The sequence below is a fragment of the Podarcis vaucheri genome (genome assembly GCF_965113315.1).
Source record: "Podarcis vaucheri genome assembly, chromosome: 10".
Classification (NCBI taxonomy): Eukaryota; Metazoa; Chordata; class Lepidosauria; order Squamata; family Lacertidae; genus Podarcis; species Podarcis vaucheri.
The window spans coordinates 38296283-38321214 of record NC_138748.1 but is presented as its reverse complement, the minus strand read 5'-3'; the positions used below and the strand labels follow the sequence as shown (position 1 = coordinate 38321214).

Here is a 24932-nt window from a genome sequence, read left to right as displayed (position 1 = left end):
CCAAGCATCTATAAAATGGAAACTAAATGTTCCAGAGGTGTTCCTCCTGGCAATGTGGAAGGGAAGGTGAATGCTCATATAGTTCAGCATTACATACAAATGCGGCCTAGAGGTAAGTTTCCTTAGCTGTGTTTTGGCACAGTGTCTGAATTGGAGTCTGGAATCTGAATTCTGCAGAAAAATCCTATGGATCAGTATCATACATGTGTTAAGACGAAGTGTAGACAAACCCAATGACAGAAGTGATATAGGTTTAAAATGTAAGTTAAAAGTGTTCCAAAAGTCAAAGTGGATAAGTATGGCATGTCTGGCATTGAATTAGCAATTATTTGCTTATCATATTCAAAATTACAATTATTGTTTACTACAGCAACTATTGCAGACACATCCATCTCAATTTATAGTTTTCGTTTGACACATATTTATGAGTGGTTTGAGAACTGTATTGTTGAAATGCAGTTTTCTTGTTTCGTTACAGAATATTCTCTATTTAGATAGAATGATGAATTAAAAGTAGTATAAAAAAGGGAATACTATTAATCCTCCCCTTTATGTTACAGGGATTTATTTGTCCTCTTTGTATGAAGTCTCATGGATCAGCTGAAGAACTTTTTAAGCACTATGAAGCAGTTCATGAATCTGGTATTGATACAAGCCAAGGAAGAGAAACTAACATGTCTCCAAACAGGTACTAAGCAATACTAAGCAGTAATAACTTATCATAACGGCATGTTAAGCATGTAGTAATCTGAGCATTGAATAATATATTGAAGCATGTTAATCTGCAGTAGATAAATGGTTCAGTTAAATGAAAGGATGAAGGCTACCAGTGATAGAATCTTCAACATCTTGCATGCTATTCATTGTAGCAGACAAGGTACAATGGGATTTTCTTGTGTACCGTTTGTAAAAACTTGCTAGGCCTTTGAATTGTTCGTCACTTCTTACGATTTTTCTGTGAATGAACTTTTAGTGTACAATTTTTAATATTGATTTATTTTTATTATGTTTATTGTTGTTGCTTCAAGACTTTTCTGGAAAGTAACACATAAATAAAATAAGTTGCTGCAGTCGCAAAGATGCTTTTCTCTCTGTAATATATCATTGTTGTAGTAATTATTGACTGTTCTGGTTCCCCTTTTTTTTCTTAAAAGATGTTTTTTTTCTTAATATACATTTTTTTCCTTAAAAGATGTTTTCCTAATGCTTCATGTAGAGAAATGACTGCATATGCATTTCAAAACTGGATTGCAGTACTAAGTTTATTTAACTAGGAAGTAAGTCCAGCTAAAGCCAATGTTTAAGTTTGGACTGCATCTTAAGGTACTTATGTTAATAAGTGTAGCATTTCTAAATATGATTGTTAATATGAGGGGGAGCTAATGGATATATGCTTAACTTGTATCTGGAATTTAGAAGACTAACTGAAAGTAGTTTGTTTGAATATTTCTCAGAGAAATAAATGTTATTTAATTTATATGCAAAAATTTATTTTAACACAAGTTCAAACATTATTTGTTTCCTCTTTAACATGGGATGTTTTCAGAGATGATGTAACACTACTACGGCAAGAAGTTCAAGACTTGCAAGCTTCACTTAAGGTTGGAAGTGTGCATTACTTGTGAATGCAGTTCTTTGTTTAAAATTAAAAAGTGCATTAGAAGATTGCCAAACCTATAAGCTCATAAAATGCTTTTAACTTCCCTTTGCTCAGGAGGAGCGATGGTACTCTGAAGAGCTGAAGAAAGAATTAGAGAAAGTTCAAGGGCAGAGGCAGCAAGTAATTGCTTTAAAAATACTTGAAGCAGGTTTACCACAAGCAGTTTGTTATCATCCTTGAAATGGAAGATTAAAACCTTTTTTGTAAGGCACGTGGCCTGATTCAGTTAGTTCCATAACTCATTTACTGAAGTAGTTTAAGAATATTGCATGTGTGTGTGTGTCATTTAATAGATTTATTCAATAGATTTATTTAACCGATATCAATAGTGGGGAACCTGTGGCACTCCGGACACTGTTGAACTTAAATGCCCCTGATGGGGAGTTAAAAGTCCAGCAGCATCTGTAAGTTCACTGGTTCCCCACCCCTGAACTAGTAGTGTCAACAGTATGACCAGCTACAGAGCTTTCATATTCATATTCTGGACCTATTTTTCCTCCCTCTCTTAAGACTTCTGTCCCTTCCCCTCCCATCTTGTTCTCTTTCCTCCCCATGGCTTCCTTTTCCTCCTACCACCCTTTTCTTTTCTATTGTCTTTTCTCTGCTGGTCTTCTCCTTCTACCCCTCTTTAATGCAGTGCCAGTTAAGGAAGAATTGCTTAAAGTGTGCTTTTTTTTAAAAAATGCTCTCTTAAAACATGTGAAAACCAGATATGCATGTACTGATCAAAATTAATAGCCCCCCCTAGTTTTACTGGGTGATATCCAGCTATGTCATACTTGGCATTAGGACCATAGAAATCAGTGGACTTAGTTACTTACGTTTATTGATTTCAATCAGCCTACTCTTGAGTATGAGTATTTGATATCGCCTACTGATCCTATCTGCATCTGTCTTCATTTCTCTGGTCGCTTTGCCTCTCTCTCTGGCAGTTTGAGTGCCAGGTGGGATAAGACCGTGGGGGCTTCATTCTGCAGCTCTGTCCTTTGATTGTAGCAGAATGAATGCATAGTAACCCAACAAATGCAACTACTTTACAATCTTTATTCATTTCCGTGGAGTCCTGTCAAAGTGAATGGAGATAGCATAAAAGCATAGCATTATTTATTGTGCCCTTAGTGTAGTATGTGGACTCATAGAAGCACTTGTATGTGCTAAATAATTTGTCTTGGTAACTTACTCAAGTGCAGGATTATTCTTAGTCACAACAACTTGGCATTCGTTTCTCTTGAGGTAACTGTTGAATTTGATCAATGAAATGTGCTGAATTTAATCAGTTCTTAACTTTTGCAACTTAAGTGTGTGTGCATCTAAATGGCAATATTTTTAAATACCTCTGAAAATTTTCTTTTTTTCATTTTAAGGAGTCTAAACCTGATGGACTGGAAACTGCTGCATCTACAGGTAACATACTTTTTAAAACACAGTTTTGTGGTGGTTAAAGAAATGTGATTGTAAAGAAAATGTTATTGCATGATTCACATATCTCTTGAAGCATTCCCCCCCCCCCGATAATGTCTGCTTCAAGAAGGTAACTCAATCAGCTGTAGTGCAAATATTTCAGTTTGAAGTGCAGCTGACAAATATTCTAAAATTTTGTTCTCTGCTTTTGTCTAGAGCCATTTCTGTACCTCTAGAAAGTCATGCTGGTTCTATGTTTTAATTAGAGGAAAGGAGATTAATTTTCTTGTAAAAGTGTACATGTTCCTGTAGCTTCTTCCCTTTTAGAACAATTCCTTTTTGCTGCAGCTTGTTATAGTTAATGATTTAATAAACCACAATTGCTACCATGTTAAATAATTGGGAAACCACAATTAACACACAGTTAATTTGATTAATTTGATGATCTATTTGCTCTGGAAATTACTTGTAGTCCTCCACTTTAGCATTTATGTTAAAATAAGCAGGAAATCCTTATAATCTAAGTGAGTAATGTGGGAAAATAAATTTAAATAATAGTGCTCAAGATTGCTGCGAGTAAATGTGAAATATGCCTGTAAAATGCAGCATGTCTGCATAGTTGTTTTGCAATATAACTGGGGTTCCTAGAAAATGTACTGATTTCTTTAGGATTTGATTATGTTAAGCATCATTTTTTATTCACATGACAAGATTCTATTTAATGTGAAAAAATGTTATTTTTATCAGTATAGGTGTCTGTAAAACATTATTCTACTTCTGAGATATTCAATAAACATGCTTTCTTTTTAGAATTAGAATCATTAGAACAGCAGCTAGAAGAGAGTCATGTAGAAAACTTTAATATTAAGCAGATGAAAGACTTATTTGAACAGAAAGCAGCACAGTTGGCCACTGAAATTGTGGGTAAGTGTCCATAATTGTTATGCAACACGATGCTTGTTTCAGTTTAAATTAAATGAATGACCTTTTGTGTGACCTTTCTCTTAACGAGATCTTAAAGCCAAATATGATGAAGAAACAAGCCTTCGACAAGCTGCAGAACAGAAAGTGGCCAGTTTGACACAAGAGCTACAAAAAGAGAGAGGTGTATGCGAAGATTTGAAAACAGAGCTGGTAACTTATTATCATGTGATCATGTTTTACTTGTGCTTTGTCCAAATTGGAAGGGGACGGTTCCAGCTATTGATCATTTTAACTGCATTTTTTAAACAAGCTGTTATTGTTCATCTTTGACAGTGATTTTTAATGTTACAAAACAAGGCCCTGATGTAAGAATCTGTTGTCTTGCCCTAAACTAAAAAAAACTAATGAAAGAGGGAAAGAGAAATTGTTGTTAGGAAGTAAGAATTTTGTACTTATTTTTTCCCCTGTTTACTAAATTTATCATGGCTTTTTTGCCACATTCAAATTTATGTACGTATGCACAATTAATCAACTGCACAGTGCATTTTCTACCCAGGAAACTATTCCTGAGTACAAAAAGTAACTAGATACAAGTTATAACCCACAGCTGTTGCAAGTTCTAACCTTCATATGACTTTGAATTTCTCTGAGCAGCTCCAGTAGATGTAGTTGCACAGTACTGTAGCAACAGGAGTTGAGTGTAAAGACATCCCATGAAGTTAAAACCAACTGTCTGGACCTAAGAAATGAAGGCTGGATTTGCTGTTCTAGAACTGTTCAAATACAGAAATATTGCACATGATGCAGCCACCATGTTGGTTTTAAGCAGATCTAAATCTGGCCAGTGCAGTATAGAATATTTTTTGTGTGCTGTTAATATCCCCGATCGCAGGTGTCAAGTCAGCAAATTTCTGGCAAACCATATTGAAAATATGCTGCCAGTCTGATTTCCATAAGATGTATTTTCCATTCTTTCATTTTTCTAAAGCTTCAGAGGCCCGGGGTGGAAGATGTTGCTGTTTTAAAGAAGGAATTAGTTCAAGTTCAAATGCTGATGGACAAGATGACTTTGGAGCGTGAGAAAGAATCTGAGAAACTGAAAGATGAGTGCAATCATTTGCGAGCAGAATGTTCAACCTCAGAGGTAGAGTATCTAGCAAAAAATATTTCTCATGTAAAAATAAATATTAATCTAGGACTCTTTCTTGAGTTCTTTCTTTACTGTAATTTTTTTTAAAAAAAACCTTTAGTAGAATCTGTTATCATTATCAATTCATATCATCTTTGGAAGCCTGTGTGCATTGCTACTTCCAAGTCAATTCCCATTTCACAATATCATTTTTATTCTCATTATTATATGGTGATATCTCTAGGCAGGGCTTTTTTGTGACAGTACCCACTGGTACAGCGTACTAGCATCTCTCTCTCTCTCTCTCTCTCTCTCTCTCTCTCTCCCCCCCTTCTTTCTCCCTCCCCTTGGAGCCATTTTCTGCTGGCACCCATGGCACTTTAATAAGTACAGTGGTACCTTGGGTTACATATGCTTCAGGTTACACACTCCACTAAGCCAGAAATAGTGCTTCAGGTTAAGAACTTTGCTTCAGGATAAGAACAGAAATCAGACTCCAGCGGCGTGGCAGCAGCAGGAGGCCCATTAGCTAAAGTGGTGCTTCAGGTTAAGAACAGTTTCAGGTTAAGTACGGACCACTGGTACCTCGGGTTAAGTACTTAATTTGTTACGGAGGTCCGTTCTTAACCTGAAACTGTTCTTAACCTGAAGAACATCTTTAGCTAATGGGGCCTCCTGCTGCTGCCACACCGCCGGAGCCCGATTTCTGTTCTTATCCTGAAGCAAAGTTCTTAACCTGAAGCACTATTTCTGGCTTAGTGGAGTGTGTAACCTGAAGCATATGTAACCCGAGGTACCACTGTATATGAGTACTAGCACCTCATTTTTTAACCAAAAAAAGTGCTTAAGATTGTGGTGATCAGCTATATGAAAATCTATAAACAAGTTGTCTGTCTAGATTGTTAGTTTTGCATTGATCATATTATTATTCAGTGTTTGTGACATGTTCTTTTTAGTCATCTGTGCTCATCTTCCTCTTGGATTCTAGATACTAAAAATGCTTTTATGGCTTGATTATATAGAGCAATGGTTCCCAATTAGCGAAGTATTGCCCCCCCTGTTTTTCAGAAGCTAAGCCATGCACCCCCTACTTTTGAAAATTTTAATATCTCTTATGGTAGTTTTAGTTATGTGAATGGTGTCACAGACCCCCTGGGTGGGTTATGTGGACCCCTGGGGTCTGCAGACCACCAGTTGGGAACCACTGATAGAGAGTATGGGTGGGAAACCTGTGGCTTGTCAGATGCTGTTGGACTCAAACTCTCATTGTCTCTTAGCATTGGTCAGGCTGCCAACAGTATCTGGAGGGTAACAGGTTCCTTACCCAAAGAGGACAGCTGTTGATATATAATGGGCATAAGCCAGTATGAGAAAGCAAAACAAATACTCTTTACTCAAAGAATGTAAACTGTAGTGGGACTGGGTCCCTGAATTAAAAAGGTGCTGCCCACAAAGAGTTATCTAAATACTTGCAACTTAATCTTATATATGTTTACTTGGAAGTATGTCCTAATATGTCCAATGGTAAGTGTGCATAGGTGTTGCAGCCCGATAGTGCAGCTTTCTGTGTTTCTGCTCAGAAGTAAGCCCCATTGAATTCATGGTATTTAACCCCAGAATTGCAGCCTAGCTCTGCTAAAAGTACATCCATGAAATTCATGAAATTTGTGTTTAACGTGGTACTAGCATTTATCACTGCGTTCTTTCACCATTCACCCATCTGTTTTATTTTTTTTTGCTGCTTTCTCATGGAGGTCTTGGAACTTGAGGTAATACTTTAAAAAAAAAACAAAAAACAAAAATCCCAACCTATCTAAAGATCATTTCAATATCTTGTTACATCATGTGGGAACTTACTGTGTATGTGTGCAAATCAAAGACATTTCAGTAAACCTTTTGCAAATATTTTAACAATTCAGCAAAATGTTTGGGTAAGTAGATGAACAATGCCACAGAGTGTGATTACAGAGGAAGAAAAACTAAAGGCTGTGGTTATTATGTCACATCTGTCGAAGCGTTGGGGGATGTGGCATAGTTTTCCCCCTTCGGTACCTCATAACCACCCCTGCTTAACTCACCTTTTTTACTTAAATAAAATAAACATGTCCTCCTAAGTTTTAAAAAGTGACTTGGAAATTTGACATAGAACCTCATTTGATATAACATCAGTGGAACAGGAGTCCTATACTCCTAATTATGTCTGAAGGGGGAGAGCAGAACAGCAGTACAGTTGCTGTATCCTGCTGAGTTCAGCCTACGAGTGGAGCATAAAACACACAGCTGGAAAATACAAAAATGGCATAATAAATCACATTATAGCAGCTAATCCTATACATTATGACAGCTTGGATTAGCGTGGCAAGGTCTCTCATGGCCAGGAAGTGTAGCTTTATTTGAATTTATTGGGAACCTCATTGGGTTGAAGAATGGGGTGTTAAGTTATAGAAATAGTTATAGAAATAAAAGGGCTAGAGCTTATGCGAAAAGCGTAGTAGCTAGGAAGCACTCTACAATCACTACTGCTTGTCCAAAGACAAGGTGGGGTACCTGACCACTCGCAAAGCTTGTGTTAAAATGTAGACAAACCAATTCCATCTATCACAACCAGTCTAAACACCTTCAGTCTGTAGATGTACTTTCTTCATAAAACCACAAAAAAGGACCATGGAAAGGGACCAGTTGTCCAAAAGTAACCCTGTCTGTAGCGAATGCTTATACTTTTATGTTATGGAAAGCCAGTAGTTTCATTGCAAGCTACATCCTGGTAGCTGTTTCGTAGCCTTAGTACATGTGAGTGCACACACGTGCAAAATAGGTTCATACATGCACACACACCTTTCAGGGATCTGAGCTCTGTCACCAAATTCTCTATCTCGTGTTGATAGTAAACATGTTTCCCCACCCCACCCCCGGGACACTCAATATTTTTAACTTTCATTTTTAAAAATAATAACTTATTGTGGTAAAAGAGTAAGGGACCTGCATTTCATACGTAAAAGTTCAACGCTGATTTAGTAATCAGTTAGTAAAACCTTTTGAGCTTTATACCATCATATTGCCCTGTATCCATCTATATCAGATAATTGTGAAAAAAAATGCACACTGCGTCTCCTTTTTGAAAAGTTGTTTATGGTAACCCCAATAAAACGGGGAGAAAAGTTTCCTTCTTATCCTGAAGAAATTGAAAGAAGTGCTACAGGAGCAAAGCATCCTCTTCCAGAGATTCTAGATATAATTAAATATGCTCAGTTTCTTGGTGGTGATCTAAACTAATAAAAACTCAGTTTCACTAGAATACCCTCATGGAACACACACACACACTGAACCAAATATGTGAATTGTTCTTCTACCTTTTTCTTTTTCTTCTTCTTTTTAAGACTACCATAAATCAGTTAAGAGCTGAACTTGCCAAAGGACCACAGGAGGTTGCAGTATATGTACGGGACCTTCAGAAGCTTCAAACTTCTGTTAATGAATTAACACAGAAAAACCAGGTAAGAATCCTAGAGCTATTAACTTTATTTGAGAATGTCAATTGACACCAAACCTAGCATTTTTAAGTGGTTGGCTGAAATTCTCAACGTTGCATCCTTGGAATTTCAGAGGTGTAGAACTCAGTTGATGAAGCTGGCAGAAGTAAAATAATTCAGTGGTACAGGTGCCCCTTGACTTTTTTTCTTTTTTTCTGTTATTAAAAGAACACAACAAGAAAACAGAGACCATGATACTGTCCCTTGGTATTTAAAGGGGAATGCATTTGATTTTGGGGAGAGATAAAAGATAGAAATTAAGAGTTCATACCCATGTCAGCTTTCCCATACTCCCAAGATTTGGAAATACATGGCATTGCTGTGATGTTTACAGACAGGTATAGAGATAGTGAAAAACTGTTTGCTCATGTGGGAGCTGTGTGTGCAGCTACTGTAATTTGTGCCTTGGTGGCAGACCTTTATTGGGCCGCCACAACCATATAAAATGTTCATCTGTGATGTGGATGTGGCCCTTTTTGCAGCAGCAGCTTCACGTGAGTATTAATCAGCTGTGAGATGCATGTGTTTTAGACTGAATTAGTTGGCCCTCTTACTTGTTACATACATTGTTTTTTATCTCCTCGTAAAAGAACGGTACCATGATACCAGTCAATGCTTCTTAAGAATAACTTCACAGCATAATGGAGTAACCTATACTTTAATTTTAAATTAATCTAATACTGTAGAGTCTGGCAGAAAAGTTGAAAAAAAGAGAGTTGGGTTATACTCAATTAGAAGAAAGTCTAAATGAAGAATTGCTCGGCAAAAAAAATCTGCAAGCAACCCTTAATCAAAAGGACTTGGACTGTCAACAACTTCAGGCAAGGCTGTCTGCATCTGAGGACTCATTACAGAGGTTACAGAAAGAATTGGGTGAAAGGAGAGAAGCAAGTCAGAAACTTAAGGAAGAGTTGTCAGAAGCTGAGACCAAGTACCAGCACCTCAAGGCCGAGTTCAAACAGCTACAACAACAAAGGGAAGAAAAAGAACAGCATGGCCTACAACTTCAAAATGAACTAAATCAGGTAAGATGAATGTTTTTCACACAGAAGAAAATTTATATATATATATATATATATATATATATATATATATATATATATATTGATTTTCATATGTGGATTACAAAATAAAGCATAAATTCACAGCTGAGGTAACCCACATTGGAGGAAAGGGGGGCTTATAGTGGAAGCAAGTTGTGGGGGCTGCTTGTTCTGTGGTGTAAGAGCAGGACAAGCCTTCCTGTTAGCCATACTGAGACTTTTGCCTTAGACAGTGCTATGGGAAGAGGGGAGGGAGCAGACTTGAATGTTCTCACCTGGCCACTCACCTACCCACCCGTTTCCGTTTAGGACTCCAGGAGCACCACTTCTGCTTTGCCATTGCAGCAGAATGGTCAGCAACACTCCTGCACCACATTTTGCCCACGTCAGAATGTCCGGGCAAGGTAGCCTTGAAGATGGCCTGCACTGCTGCTGCTTTGCCAGGCAAATACTGTTCAAAGTTTAACAGCAGTTAATTTTTAAGTGTAGTGAACGGTTTGGGTCACTTCAGCCAAAATGCCACACTCTGTAAGGACCCTACATTTCCTCAGTAGACTCCGATCCAGCATATCCACTGCTTATTTGCAGATGTGAGAAGAAATAGAGCTGTGTGTCATCAGTATATTGATGACAATACTCTCATAATGTCTGGATGATTCCAGTTGGTAGTTTCATATAGATGTTGAACAGCATGGGGGATAAACAAACTCTTGTGGAAGCCCACATTGAAGGCTCTATGGGGCCAGTCCCCAGTCACTGCTCTCTGGCTCTCAGATAGGACTGGAAATAGCACAAAGCAGTGCCACTCCAGGATGAAACTATGGTCATGGATATCGAAAGTTGCTGAGAGATCAAGGAGAATTAACAGGATCAGACACTCCCTGCAACCAAGGCAGTTTCCATGCCCAAACCAGGTCTATTGCATTTCTGTCTAGAGTAGCTGGCTCCAAATTTGCATCCATAAATATAAAGTAGCATATAGGCATTTTATACAAATCTGTACCTTTTTGGTGGTGTGCGAGTTCTTCTTAGGGAGGAAAAAACAACCTCTAACCCACCAGGGAGAAAAGCTTGTTTGCTGTTTTCAATAAGAATCTGTTTTGGTTTTCTAACCAATTGCCTGTAGTAGACCTGTGCTCATGCTGTGCCTGTTTTTAGTGCAACATACCTCTTGTGGCATGATTGAAGTCTATTGGTTGATAATGTTCTTTGGTGATGTGCCAGAACTGAAGATTCTGACATCCTGTTTGGAATTTAGATTGGAGAACTTGCAGTTGTCTCTGTAGCAACCAAGAGTAAAAGCAACAGCATCTTTAACTGATGAGTTCAGCTGGAAATTCATTTCATCATCACAGAGTGTGCTGTAAATTAATAGGATTTGAATAAGATGATTTTCTGTAGGCGAAATACTGGACTGAATAATAAATTTCAAGAAAAAGAAGTGTAGCTCACTGAAATTCTTCTGTGATAGCATCACAAAGAGATGCATTCCACCCAGACTTGAGGTTTCATAATGGAGAATCTTAATATTATCCCTGTAGACCACAAAACATTCCAACATACTTAAAAAATAATATCATACCAGTCTGGAATCCCCAGTACCTTTTGTAATTCTGATTTCAAAAGGCGGAACTAAATATAAAGGCTTCACAGTGTTTCAGGAAGGTTCCAAAGGGAATGTCCTCTGCGAAGACCTCTTTCTAGTTGTTTATCAAACTGTTGACAATATAGTCAAGGTGATACTGCAGGTCAATTTCAGAAGTGTGATGGGAGAGGAAGCAGTGTGATGGGAGAGGATGTTCTTGGGACAAATCTGTAAGGCTGTAAATATATTTCTTATGTTTAACCCTTCTTTGTAAAGTGCTTTATAATTCTTAGCTCATTTATTGCTCCCAGAAAATTCGTCCATAAAGCCAGCATGTTAAAAGACGACCCTGTAAATAATCCCACAAAAACATCTAGCTTGCTGGGGAAAGACAGAAGAGGGGCAGAGGCCTCTGTTGGGCCTGGAGGAGGAGACATTCCTCCTTGGACATCCCTTTTGTTTCAATGCTGGGCTCAGGGGATGGATAGAACACACTATCCCATATCTGCCAGCCAATTCAATTGCCTGCAGGCAGATTTTCATTGTTCACGGCTGCCGTCTAGTGCTTAAATACAAGGCTGTTTAAAGATGTATGATAGCCAGTATACGTTCTAAAGCACAGGTGTAATGTGTGGCCCCTGTTCATAGGAACATAGTCCTGATAAAATGGCATTTAATTAAAAGAATCAGACAATCTCAAATAAGGTTAGATTTTGCAAGCCTTGATTCTTTAATCTGAGAATGCTTAGCACATGATAGATTGTGTGTGGTTGGCAAGGCCTAATCACTGACAAGTGTGCTCTTCCAGCTGTTTCTAATGGAAGAGAGATAGAAAGGATGTTTGGTCCCCGGGATTTTGAACTTGCCTCAAACTTGAAAGAGTTTGAAAGCAGGGGTAGCCACTGTGGTGCCCTCCAGATGTTATTGGACTCTCATCTTCCATCAGCCACAGCCAGCAGGGTCAATGGGCAGAGATAATCGGGGTTGCAGTCCAACAACATTTGAAGGGCACTATGTTGGCTTCCCTTGTCGTATGGTATGTGCTTCTTTATTGTAGACATCCCTTTTATAGAATCACAGAATTGTACGCTTGCAAGGGACGCCAAGGGTCATCTAGTCCAACCTCCTGCAATGTACTTACGCAGTTCATATGTGCACATACAAACTGTACGTCTGAATAAAAACATAGCCTTCGTATGTGTCTCTTTAAAATATTTGCCATTTATTATCATTACAAATATTTATTACAGAAAAAGAAAATGCATGAAAAAGGTGAATTCGCAAAACCAAGGCAAAGATCGAATATGGCCTTATGATCCCCTACTTTTTCATTCCAAAATAGGAAGGTTATCCATATTTCAACTAACTTATTTTTGTATAAATTATTTTCTCTTGCTTTGACACAATAAGTAAAGTTGGAGCTTGTAAGTTAAGTCTCAAATCCCAAAAAATCCACTCTGACAAAGGAGGGTATCCTTAAGTTGAAATTGACATTCCAACTGCTGCTAACAGAATAGTGACCATTTCACTGTCTACCTTAACAACACAGTCCTCTAATTAATGTAAGTTTATATTCAGTGGGTTCTTTAGAATCTCATATACAGTTAATTATTTGATGTTATCCAAGACATGATTCCAGAAATTCTTAGTTTTACAACACTCGCCAAAGATACGTGGGCAATATGCCTAGTGTTCAATACAAATATAAAATTATTTGCAAGGTGTAAAATACCACCAATACAAAGTTATAGTGATTTTATTTTAAATTAATTGCTATTATACTTTGTTCATTCTGTGCCCAATCCATTTCCAAGCTCTTTGTGGTATGTTGGTTCCCATTTTTTCTGATTCCCTTTCTCTTTTTTAGATAAAGTTTGAGAAGTAGTCCATAGGTGTTACCCACCTTTACTTTGTGTACTTTAACCCAGCACAGATAAAACAGTTATCAAAATCTAATCAATTGCTGCTTATATATGCAGAATATACAAAATGAACAAGTAAATAAAAACATGCCATGGAACTGACCCCATCCTTTAGGTGAGGTATCCTTGAAAGGAAATTATTTGAGTCCTTCCCACCTAACAAATATTGCCAAAGCAGTGCCTTTTTAAGTGCAGTTCCCAATCCAGTGATGTGAACCATATACATGTTACCCACTGCATGATGTGTTGATAGAGTTTGCGTGCAAGTATAGCAGATTAAAAGATAAAGTGCCAAGTGTCTGCCAAACATTTTCTTTGAGAATAATGAGACCAGTTTCTCCCTCCAGTTGCACAATAAACTTCTGGAGACAGAGCATCAGCTTGGGGAAGCACATGGCCGGCTAAAAGAGCAGAGACAACTGTCAAGTGAAAAGCTGATGGACAAGGAACAGCAGGTGGCTGACCTTCAGCTAAAACATTCACGGGCTGAGGAGCAGGTAGGAATTATAAGCAACATGCAATTCTTGCTTAGCTTTTAAATTAGGTTCCATAGTAGGTATCTGGAATATCCTTTATCATATTGTTGGAACTTTAATAAAGTAGAAGCCAGTACTCTATAAATGTGCAAGTTGCTTTGACAAATTGATCCAGAGAAGACTCTGAAGTCTCTTGACCACTTACAGTTTGCAAAAAAATAGTAAGAACACAAATTATTAATCAGTACTAAAATAAAGGAGGACGGGAAGTCAGAATTGAACTGGCCACTGCAAAGAGGGTGAACAGGCACTGATCGTCTTCACAGGACTCTGTGAGATGATCTCTCTCTGGAATTTGTGGAACAAGCTGTGGCTCAACATTCTCTTGAACTGAGATCAGTAGCCCATCCTGCATGCTGCCAACAGTCTCTTCCCTCCGCTCCCCTTCCAGTACTTCTTTGGGATATCCTGTGTGCTTCAGTTGTAGCTACACTGGGGTGGGGGTGGGGATCCGAATGGTTTCAGTCTTAGCTAAAGAACTGTGCCTTCTAAAATCCCTTATTCTGTTCCCTCTCCTCTCACTCCAATCTGAAGACATACAAAGTAGGTAAGGTGATATATTTTTAATGGATCAAAGTATTGGTCCGCCTTGATTAAACAAGAGGTCTTTATTATTTACTTCCCCCTCAAGATTTATCCTGGGGTTAAGGCAGTGGTCGCTATCTGGCTTTAACTAAACCTATGAAGATTATTGTTACTGTTATCTAAGGCACAGCATGCAAAATTCTAATTATGTCAAAATTCTTATTAATGAAACAGAAGCCATTCTCTTTTTTTCACATGCAACTTTCCAGATGTAAAGCACCATGACAAGTTACACACTTTTATTGTACTTTGGCACCTGTTGGTATAGAAAAATTATTCCCTGGCGAAATACTGATACTTCATTTTGTCTAGTACAAACCTAATACATGTCTTCTAAACTAATTTAAAAGGTATCTATTGTAAACTGCTTCAGTATTAGACAAAATGATAAAAGCTATTAAACTACTGAATTGTGCTTATCAGTTTTCAGTCAACAGTCTGTGACTATTTTTCTAAGCTAAAGGAGAAAGCAGCAAATGCAACTGAATTGCAGCATCAGTTAGATAAAATGAAACAGCAGCACCAGGAGCAACAGAATCTTCAGCAAAGCACGACAGCAAAGCTGCGAGAAGCCCAGGTAAGAGAGCTCATGCTACTAGAAAAAAAGATCACGTGGGCAGTAGGTACAAGAGGTGGCAATATGCACCAGGTGAGCCCACTACACAAAAACAAGGATTTGACTCCTGTCATTTATTCCTGCTTCAGTGACTTTTACATTGGATTAATGACACCCCAGTTTAAAAAAGCATTACAGCTGATGGACTGAAAACCTCAACTGGTTCAGAGTTTTGATGTTGATCTGCTCATGGTATAATGGTATGTCAACCATATAAAATCTGTGCTGAAGTTATCTTCATTGGCTGCTAGATTTTTTGGCCCAATCCAAGCTCTGGGTCTTAACTTTTAAATCCATAAATGACGTGGGTCCTGTGTATCTCAGGGAGTAGCAGATCTTCCCGTGAGGCCCTGTTCGAGGTGTCATCAGTTGTGGACATCTGGTTGTCCTTAGCTAGCAGACGTTTTCAGGGAAGGGCTGCTTTTTTGAACTTCACCTCTTTGTAGCTTTGACAGTTTTTGAGCGCAGGGACTGAAAACTTGTCCCTTTTTGGGGTGGTGGTGGTGGTCAGGTATTAGATTCAGTAAATTCTGTTTTGTGTTTTGCTCATTTTGAAACTGTTTTGATTGTCCTTCTATTGTTGCTCCCTGGTTAGGTTTGTTGCCTGTTACATTTTTTTTTTAGACTTTAATCATTTTAATATGTTCTTACTGTAAACTGTGCCAGGAGCCATTATGGTTAAAAGGCAATATCAAAATACAGAAAATAAATAGATAGAAATGTGTTATACTTAATTGAACTCTTTTATTCTCCTGCCACCTGCAAGAATGATTTGGAGCAAGTTCTACGTCAGATTGGGGATAAGGATCAAAAAATCCAAAATCTTGAAGCCCTGTTGCAAAAGAGTAAGGAGAATATCACCCTGTTGGAAAAGGAAAGGGAGGATTTGTATGCCAAAATTCAAGCCGGTGAAGGAGAAACCGCTGTTCTTAACCAGCTACAAGAAAAGAACCACACTTTGCAAGAACAGGTAAGATTTCTAAGGTAGAATTCTGGGTTCGTTTAAAAAGAGCTGTTGGTTTTCTGTTCGATTCACAAAGTGTGTCATGACTGAAATAGTAAAAATACCATATTTTTCGTCCTATAGGATGCACCGGCCCATAGGACGCACCTAGGTTTTTTTGGGGGAAATAAAGGAATTCCCCCCCCTTTATTCCCCCCCCAAACCAGGTCGGGGAATCCAAACCAGGTTGGGGAACAGTGGGATGGCGGCGCTGCGCCTCCCTGCTGTCCCCCGAGCTTGTGGGGCTGGCGTTGGGGAGAAGCGCGCTTCTCCCCAGCGCCAGCCTCCAAACCAGGTCGAGGAACAGCGGGATGGCGGCGCTGCGCCTCCCCGCTGTCCCCCGAGCTTGTGGGGCTGCCCGATGTCTGCCTGAAGCGCGGGGCGCTCTGCTTCAGCGCTCCCCACGCTCCGTGCAGCAGGCTGCTATCCACAGCCTAGGGAGCCCTGCGGGAACTCCCGCAGGCTCCCCAGGCTTGCTGATAGCTTCCTGAAGCCTGGAGAGCGAAAGGGGTCGGTGTGCACCGACCCCTCTCGCTCTCCAAGCTTCAGCGAAAGCCTGCATTCGCCCCATAGGACGCACACAGATTTCCCCTTCATTTTTGGAGGGGAAAAAGTGCGTCCTATAGGGCGAAAAATACGGTAAATAGAAAGAATACTGTTTAGGTATTTAAAAGATCAGACCCTTTTTTTTTCCTTGTAAATTTGTTATTTTAATACTCTTGAATATCTGAAAAATTGTTCAGTACATACAATGATATGTTATTAGCCCTACCCATACTATAGAGTGCCTATACCCATCTTGCTGATATTTTGTAGTTTAAACATATTATTTTCCCATTGGATGTGATAATCTGATTCAGAGTTAGATGTTGCTTTACCCCTCTAGTGTATATATAAGATAAATACTTGAGTATGTTGTTTGTGGATACACTCTGTTCCCATACTGCTACACCAGTATACCCTAGCCAAATTAGCATAACGTTGTCAGAGTCCTGTGCTCCCGTAGCAGCAAAGTAGAAAGCAAAATAATGTCAGTAGAAATAAGAGAGAACCTAGCAACACTGAAGGCCACTCCTTATAGCATTCATGCAATAACACTGCCCTGATTGTGCTTCCTGAAGATGCCCCCAGATTAGTTATGCATGGAAGGCATCAGTCAAAGTCTGGTGAAAGCTAAATGACACCATTTAACAATACCATTATATCACCCACCTTGGTTCACATCCCTGAAGGCATAGTGCAAAACAGGAAGAGATGCCAACACCTTCTTTAGTACAGATCCCCACGGTACGTGTAGAAAGGTGGCAATTGATATATGCCATCAGGAGCTTCAGGTGTCTCTGTAGGCAAAGGCTTGAAACCCTCAGCAGCGCAAACAGTGGATGGTAGTCCATAATCCACAAATATTTTGTCAGGGAGCACTGAGAGGGAGAAGGAAGATTATTCTTGCTGTAGCAGTCGACCAGTTTCATATTCTTGTTAACTCAAGAACTCCATGGAGAGCCAAAGTGTGGCAGACCTTTAGGGAGAAGAGCCAATGTATGGTGTGTATATAAAATGACTTTCTTTGTAGGAATCAACTGAAAGTTGAGCTTCCACCAAGAGCTCAAAAAGAGCTTACTAGGAGGGCTATAATCAGATAGACCCTTCTGAGTCAACTTCCTTTCCCCTTACCCTTTTGATGCTTAAATTTTATAAGTTGGTTTTGCAGCACAACTTTAATTTGCATTTGATTCTAGTAATAGCAGGGTAAACGTGTGAAGTCTATAGTAGTGCTTATCCTACTAAAATTATAAAAGAAAGGCCAACGGTCAGTGTTGGTCTTCATATTATAGAGTAGACAATATATTTTTGTAAGTTTCCCTGTTCTGATTATCCTTTTGTTTTCTTTATAGGTTACTCAGCTGACGGAAAAACTGAAAAACCAGTCAGAAAGTCATAAACAGGCCCTAGAGAATTTGCATGAGCAAGTGCAGGAGCAGAAAGCGCACCTAAGAGCCTCTCAAGACCGCGTTCTCTCCTTAGAGGCAACTATAAGTGAACTGAATACTCAGCTAAGTGAAAGCAAAGAAAAAGTAATACAACTTGATTTGCAGGTAATTTAATTTTATGCTGCGTGCGAATCAAAATATATGAGGGGCAGGGATACTAGTTTAATTTCAGTAAGCCTGGTGACAGCAATCTATCTTGATCACCTTCAGAAATTTGCTTCTATAATTCCCTGAAATTAAACCAGTATCCATGCAAACATCACTATTTATTTTTTTTAAAGTTTGTAACTGTGTAACTTGCATGCTGCAGTTGTTTGCTCTTCATCAGTTAAACTACAGTTGGCACGATTCTTTGAGAGATGCTATGTGCTTTAAATATATGGCATGGATGTGACCTTAGTGCTAATCAGAATTTAATTCAAATAGCTTTTGAGCTCTGATTTGCTCATCCAGCTGTTCCTACCTTTTCCTCTTTCCTCACCTGTGCATTGCCACTGCCCACCTTTGGGTTTGCACCTTGCTGCAACGTTTGTTTTGGAAGCTCTTTTCGTTTAAAAGATCTCTCAAAGCAAATATTTTCACGTTTATGGATGACAGGAGCTAGCTTGGGGCTATCAGTTCTGCTATAGTTAACGAAGCAAAGATTTGCATGAACAGCAAGCGTAGTTGACTTGAATCTGGCGATATTGCTGAACCATGTAATTTACCTGCAAATTACATTTGCATTTGAACATCAAGGCAGGTTGGAGGAAGTATTATTATTGTCTCTTTATTGTCTTGCTATATGCTAAAGAGGGTTAGAAAACATAGAACCAGAGTAATAAAAGACTTTGCTTTATGTTATTAGCTTTGTGGGTTAGAAGCTCCCTAGAGTTTGGTTAGTTCTATGGGCTTCTTTTTTGCACCAGCCCCTGGAACTGTAAAAATGCTATAGTGGAGGAATGTTGGTTTAGCTCTGTTTTGAATTGAAAATAGGCTTAGAAAAGAATATATGAAATTGTAAATCATTTCTATGGTAAAAGTCAGTTTAAGACTCAGAAAAACTAAGGTACGTTTGGAAAGCTCTTCAAAAATACTCACAACTGGCAACCCATTTTTGGAATTGAACTGATGAATTGTGGCTTTTCCCTGAATTGATGAACAGTTGAATTGCTGTGATGAATTCTGTTTCAGTGGCGTCTTTTGGAAGAATAATTGATTTAATTGGTATCAGAATACTTAGTAAACTGCTTACCTCAGGAAAATAAAAGTAGTTTAAAGAAACTGCAGTTGTTGTAATATAGTGATTGACACTGAAGCACTTGCTTAATTCTCTGTCAGGTAAAAGCAAAGACTGAATTGCTTCTATCAGCAGAAGCAGCAAAAGCTGCTCAAAGAGCAGATCTCCAGAATCACTTGGACACTGCCCAGAATGCATTACAAGATAAACAGCAGGTGAGAGAAACAACAAGGTCATGTAAAATGCCTTCATGAATAACAATGATAATCTGATATGCTTAAAACCAGATCACTTGGGGAAATCTTATATATAATAATATAACTCTGTGATGACCTCTATGGTTGAAATTGTTAAAACAATATTGTTAAGCTATTTTTTTTAATGAAGTATGAAGGGAGATGCATACATGACTTACTACAATTGTGAATGAACTGTAGTGGAAGAAAATGGGTCAGATTTGACTCGTTTCACACAACTTTTTAGGATTGTCTGAAGCCACTGTGGGAATGTCAATCAGCTAATGAATGAGTTGGTGGGTGTAAAATTCAGAAATTAATACTTCTTTTTTATTTATTTGTTGTATTTATATATCTATCCCATAATGGAGTTCTCTGGGTGGCTCATGAAGAAAATTAAGCAGTTCTTTGGGTCCTAGCCCATATTTTTCAGCTGGGAATGAATTTTCCTTGATGCATATTGGCATAATGAAACAATTTATGGCCTCTTAAACTTGAAGGAGGGGTATTCTTTTTGTATGCATTTTTGTGTTTTTATATTGTAAACTGCTCTGTGATTTTTGGATGAAGGGCAGTATGGAAATTTTAATAATAATAATTAATACTTTAAAAATGAATTAGCTAAGGCCTTTCAGCTGCAAAGTAATTTTTTTTTGCTGTTAAACATGTGTGACAGTTACGGGGATTCTCTAAAAATTACCCTTTTCAATGTTTATTAAAAGGAGCTAAATAAGGTCAGTACACAGTTGGATCAGGTTACTGCTAAGCTGCATGACAAACAAGAATTCTGTACTCAGCTGGAAGCCAATCTTAAAGAGTACAAAGAAAAGCATCTTCATTTAGAGCAGAAAAATGAAGAACTGGAAGGTCAGCATAAGGTTAGCATCTAGGAACCTTATTATTATTATTATTTGTTCATATACTGCATATATGATACGTGCATTATCAACATTGGCAAAGTGAGGATGGTATCAGTGGAGAATTGCTCTGAAGGTAGGATCAACTTTTTGTTCACCTGATTCAGTGGCCACCAAATGTAGAACAAAGAAAAAGAAAAGGAAGGAGAAAAAGAAAAGAAAAGGTCTCCAAATTGTAAGGGATGTGGGGGGAAAATGAAGGTTTCCTAAAAATGCTATGGCACAGAAGCCAGTGAGAAGCACTGCTTCAGTAATGTACTTGCCTTTACAACAGTAAAGAAATAGTGTTTGGAGGTTATTTGACGTTTGACTGCCTCTTTGAAAGCGAAGTTTTAAAAACAGCACTTTTAATAGCAATTGCCAGTTCATATTTAATCACAAAATTTGTGTAAGCTTCGCTGAAATATGGGTGTGTGGAACAACATCTGTCAAAATAAAAACACGATCTCTTTTCAGAGCAAATGGACAGAAGGGGGAGGGGGAATATTTTTCAGAAGTAGCATTTTGGGTGTAACTTCATTATTATTATTATTATTATTATTATTATTATTATTATTATTATTCATTGAGTTCCACAGCTGGACTGTCAGTGTGGGTGAGGCATATTTGATTCCTAAACATCACATAGCAGAGATGATATCCTGCTCTGCAGTGTGTTTTAGTGGGTGAGACTGAGGTGTTGATCAAAGTCAAGTTCAGGTTTAAGCAGGATATGTTGCTTAAGGATAAATATTTGGATTGTATGTAAGGATCTTACCCAAGTAATCTCAAAAGTGGCCATTTCTTTGAATATTTGTGGTCTTCTTCATAAATGTGGGGAAAGGTTTTGAATTTGTTTCTATCCGTTACTGGGGGAATTAAAGAAAAGAAACCATGCTGTTAAACTATCATATATATATTCTATACAAGATAACAAGTCTTGCCCTCTGCTTACTTAGAAGAATGGGAATTCATTTTATTTTTAAAAAAACTTCTTAAAATTGTGGCAGTTTATTTTGTGAAAATTGTTAACCTTCTGAAATCTTCCATTTCAGAAACTTGAATCTGACATTCTTGAAGTCATGGGAAGTAAGGAAAAGGCAAATCAGGAGCTACAGGAGCAAAGGCAACAATGCACAGACTTAAGTCTGAAGGCTGCAGAACTGACCAAACAACTAGACAGAGAAAGAGAAATGTATGCTAAATATCTTAAAACATGCTATGTTCCAACTCTGGATTGAAGTGTTATGGGTACCCCAAGCATTTTTGTTGCAGAATGCTTCTTCTCTTCCCTCACCCCCACCTTGGGATTATAGCAGGGTTGGAAATTTAACTGCAGAAAGCTAGAAATGGCACACATTTTTGCTCCCTTAACTTACATGCCCTTCATTTTAGGAGGGAATATTTCTCCCTCCTTCTGCTGCCAGCTGCCTGTACACCTAACTCTATGCTTTGCTCATCTGATCAAGATGCATTATGGTGTCTCTGATTTTCATACTTGAGCCATTGTTTTCCTTATGCCACGGTTACTTAGACTCATCACAGTAGCACATGTCCTTCCAGTGATGGTCAGTGATGGTCCAGTGAACCATACCATTGGCCTACCGAGTTCCGTTTTGCCTATTCTGATTGGCAGAGACTCTCCAAGGCCTCAGACATGTCTTTGTCAGCGCTTCTACCAAAAATCATTTTATAAGATGCCATGAATTGATCCTAGGCATTTACCGTATTTTTCGCTCTATAGGACGCACTTTCCCCCCTCCAAAAATGAAGGGGAAATGTGTGTGCGTCCTATGGGGCGAATGCAGGCTTTCGCTGAAGCCTGGAGAGCAAGAGGGGTTGGTGCACACCAACCCCTTTCACTCTCCAGGCTTCAGGAAGCTATCCGCAAGCCTTCGGAGTGCTCTGAGTTGGTGCTGCGCTCCCCGGGCTTCAGGCAGCTATCTGCAAGCTCTTTGGGGCTGGGGGGGGGGGGGAAATAATATTTTTTTTCTTTATTTCCCCCCAAAAAAACTAGGTTCACCCTATGGTCCGGTGCGCCCTATGGAGCGAAAAATTCAGTATATGTGCAAAACACATGCTCTGCTCCTGAGCTGTCCTCTCCACAAGTGCAGTGCAGGGATTTGTTATTGGTTTGTCTTCATCAGACCATTCAGATCTATTGATATGTCAGTGATAAACTGCTTTCACTATTTGTACCAAGTTTTATGAATAAATTATTTTGAATAAGCAACAAGAATACAAATAAGATTAGTTGAAATTCACACAACTGACCAAGCAGACCTGCATTTTATTACTTATCTATTTATGAATTTCCTTTTACATGTTTCTCAATATACCACAAAACAGCTAAAAATAGTTTTAAAAGCAGTTCAAAAAGCAACTTCACCTTAAAGACAATAAAAAATGGGCACATAAGGGAGATTTTTTTTTTTAATCCAACTGGAAAAGCTTATTGAAACAAAAATGTCTTGAATTGTTTATGAAAAGTTCAGATAGCGAGCCTCGATAATATCTCATCAGGACGACTGTTCCACAAAATACGGGGGCAGTGTTATGGAAGAGTTTACGTATTTCTAAATGGAAAAGAGTTGAATCTAAATGGCTCTTCATTCTAGAATTTGCATTTCAACTCACAATATATAGTTTATTGGTGCTGCCAGCATATCATTTAGCTATCAGGAGATGAAAAGAAAGCTTAAAACATTAGTTATTTAAGGGGATAACACATGTGACCCACTTGTTATATTTTATGTGTGAATGTTGGCTTATGCTGCAGTTTAGTATTGAACTATTTTTGAGTTTTATCCTCCCCCCTTCTCTACAGAATATCTAGTACCAAATTAGATCTACAAAAGAAATGTGATAGCCTGGAAGAAGCGAACAAGCAGATATTGAAGCAAGAAGAAGAAAATGGAAGACTGAAATTGGATATTGAGAAATTACATCAAGATTCAGACAGACGTCACAAGGAACTGGATGGAAGGCTGCAAGCGGTGACAGAGGATTTGCAGAAGATGAAGTTGGAAAAAGATACTCTATTAAAGGAACTTGAAGTTATCAAAGACAAACTGTCGAAAAGCACTGAATCTTTGAAAGAAGCAAAAGATGAATTGGAAAAAGAGAAACAGAAAGGAAAGGCAGCAGTGGCAGAAATAGTGAGTCATGAATTTTTAAACAAATAGAGATTTCCTGTGCGACTGATTTGTGCATCTATGAATACTAGCTGTGCTTTGCTACTTGCTGTGAGATTTTAGGGCAGTATGCCAGGACTGGTGAAACCGACAATGGGAAATTAATACTCTCAAGTATACTAAATTGAGCTTTTCACTAATTAAGTGTATTATCTTGGCCTGCACGTGTGTGGTTCTTTTGGGCACTGGCTGAATTAGATGTCCATCTGCTGTGATTAATTTTTGAATGGAATTGGAAAGAATTGGGAGAGGTAATGAAACAGGTTTGTTTGATGTGGTTTGTGGAAGAAATGCAACTAAAAGTGCATGAAATATCTGTGTGTGTGTTTTTGGCAATGGGGAGAACCCAGTTAATTAAGGAACACTTTCATAACTTTAAAAAGATGCCCATATGTTTTCCTGAACATGATATAGAATTCCTTATGTTGTATTACATATAAACAGATACTACAGTAACAATTGTCACTCTTTTGTGGGCGTTTTGAGGCCTTTTAGAAAGGCAAGTGACCCTAGTATCCTGTTGGAGATGAGCGGCAGGAAAATTGTTGTTATGAATATGACGACTGAAATTGCTGGTTTTGAGGGGGGAAAGTAATATCAGCTAGAAGAAATTATAAACAATATGATATCACCTGGTGTAGGGCAGTATGACCCATGCCTTAAAAAATAAAACCACATCTATTTTGAAAGATGATATTATCCATGTATTTCCTCTCTTATCTGATTTCTATGTAGGCCAGCATTAGAGTACAATACTAATATACATTTGATGAAATTTCTGTTTTTGAAAGCATATAGAAGCTTTTCCCTCAGAATTTCATTTTCTTTTTTTATGATGACAATATATATTCTCTTAGTGTGATGCATTCTAAAACATTTAATATATGTAAATTAAATATTTTTCCTTATTTTATACCAGTTATACACAAAACTTTTATTTAATGCTGCAAAGATTTCAAATCTATGCAGAGGTGCTGTATTAGGATGTTTTTTTACCCTAAAAATTATATGATTCAGTGCTTTGGTTTTAACAATAAAAGAATCCTTGAAATTAGTTGAGTTCTTATTTTTAAAGTTATTTTTAAAGTTTGTTAAAGTTTGTTTCCAAAAACTTAATTTTCACTCATCAGTTAAATGTAAAAGTATGAAAAGGCTTACAGTACAAGTCTGTACATTTCTACTCACAAGTAACTTCCATTGAGTTTAATGGGGCAAACACATGAGTAGATACAAGATGGCAGCTTTGGCTTTTAACATAACTGGTTTTGTTACTGACCTTTATGATGAACAGTGTTTAATGAAAATGGTCCATTGTGAAAAGAGAAAAGTTCTCATTATTAGTGCTGTAGATTATTCCCTTTGTTACTTTCATAACCAACCTTGTGGTGCCAGGTTCTGATCTACACAGTATCTCTATGTATCTATCATCTATCATCTATCTATCTGTCTTCACTATTTATTT

The 24932-nt window shown here is 38.1% G+C and overlaps 1 protein-coding gene and 2 long non-coding RNA genes across 4 annotated transcripts in view; 1 reads left to right on the top strand and 2 right to left on the bottom strand.

Annotated features, from left to right (window-relative positions):
- EEA1 (early endosome antigen 1) overlaps window positions 1-24932 on the top strand; it is a 54579-nt gene that overhangs the window by 16236 nt on the left and 13411 nt on the right. For both annotated transcript variants that reach the window (XM_082240937.1, XM_082240936.1), the window contains 17 exons: window positions 561-688; window positions 1547-1601; window positions 1715-1780; window positions 3025-3064; window positions 3872-3985; window positions 4074-4195; window positions 4974-5129; window positions 8492-8608; window positions 9331-9669; window positions 13542-13691; window positions 14773-14892; window positions 15698-15901; window positions 17830-18030; window positions 19246-19359; window positions 20103-20258; window positions 21332-21471; window positions 23104-23434. In XM_082240937.1, coding sequence (XP_082097063.1) covers window positions 561-688; window positions 1547-1601; window positions 1715-1780; window positions 3025-3064; window positions 3872-3985; window positions 4074-4195; window positions 4974-5129; window positions 8492-8608; window positions 9331-9669; window positions 13542-13691; window positions 14773-14892; window positions 15698-15901; window positions 17830-18030; window positions 19246-19359; window positions 20103-20258; window positions 21332-21471; window positions 23104-23434 — 2553 coding nt within the window. The remainder of the gene's footprint in view (window positions 1-560; window positions 689-1546; window positions 1602-1714; window positions 1781-3024; window positions 3065-3871; window positions 3986-4073; window positions 4196-4973; window positions 5130-8491; window positions 8609-9330; window positions 9670-13541; window positions 13692-14772; window positions 14893-15697; window positions 15902-17829; window positions 18031-19245; window positions 19360-20102; window positions 20259-21331; window positions 21472-23103; window positions 23435-24932) is intronic.
- LOC309542304 lies at window positions 8610-11501 on the bottom strand. The gene is made up of 2 exons (XR_014224169.1): window positions 10691-11501; window positions 8610-8799 (listed from the first exon to the last, which is right to left on the bottom strand). It is a non-coding gene; the product is annotated as an uncharacterized lncRNA (long non-coding RNA).
- On the bottom strand, window positions 16865-21145 carry LOC309542314. Its single transcript, XR_014224191.1, has 3 exons — window positions 21055-21145; window positions 19006-19104; window positions 16865-17355 (listed from the first exon to the last, which is right to left on the bottom strand). It is a non-coding gene; the product is annotated as an uncharacterized lncRNA (long non-coding RNA).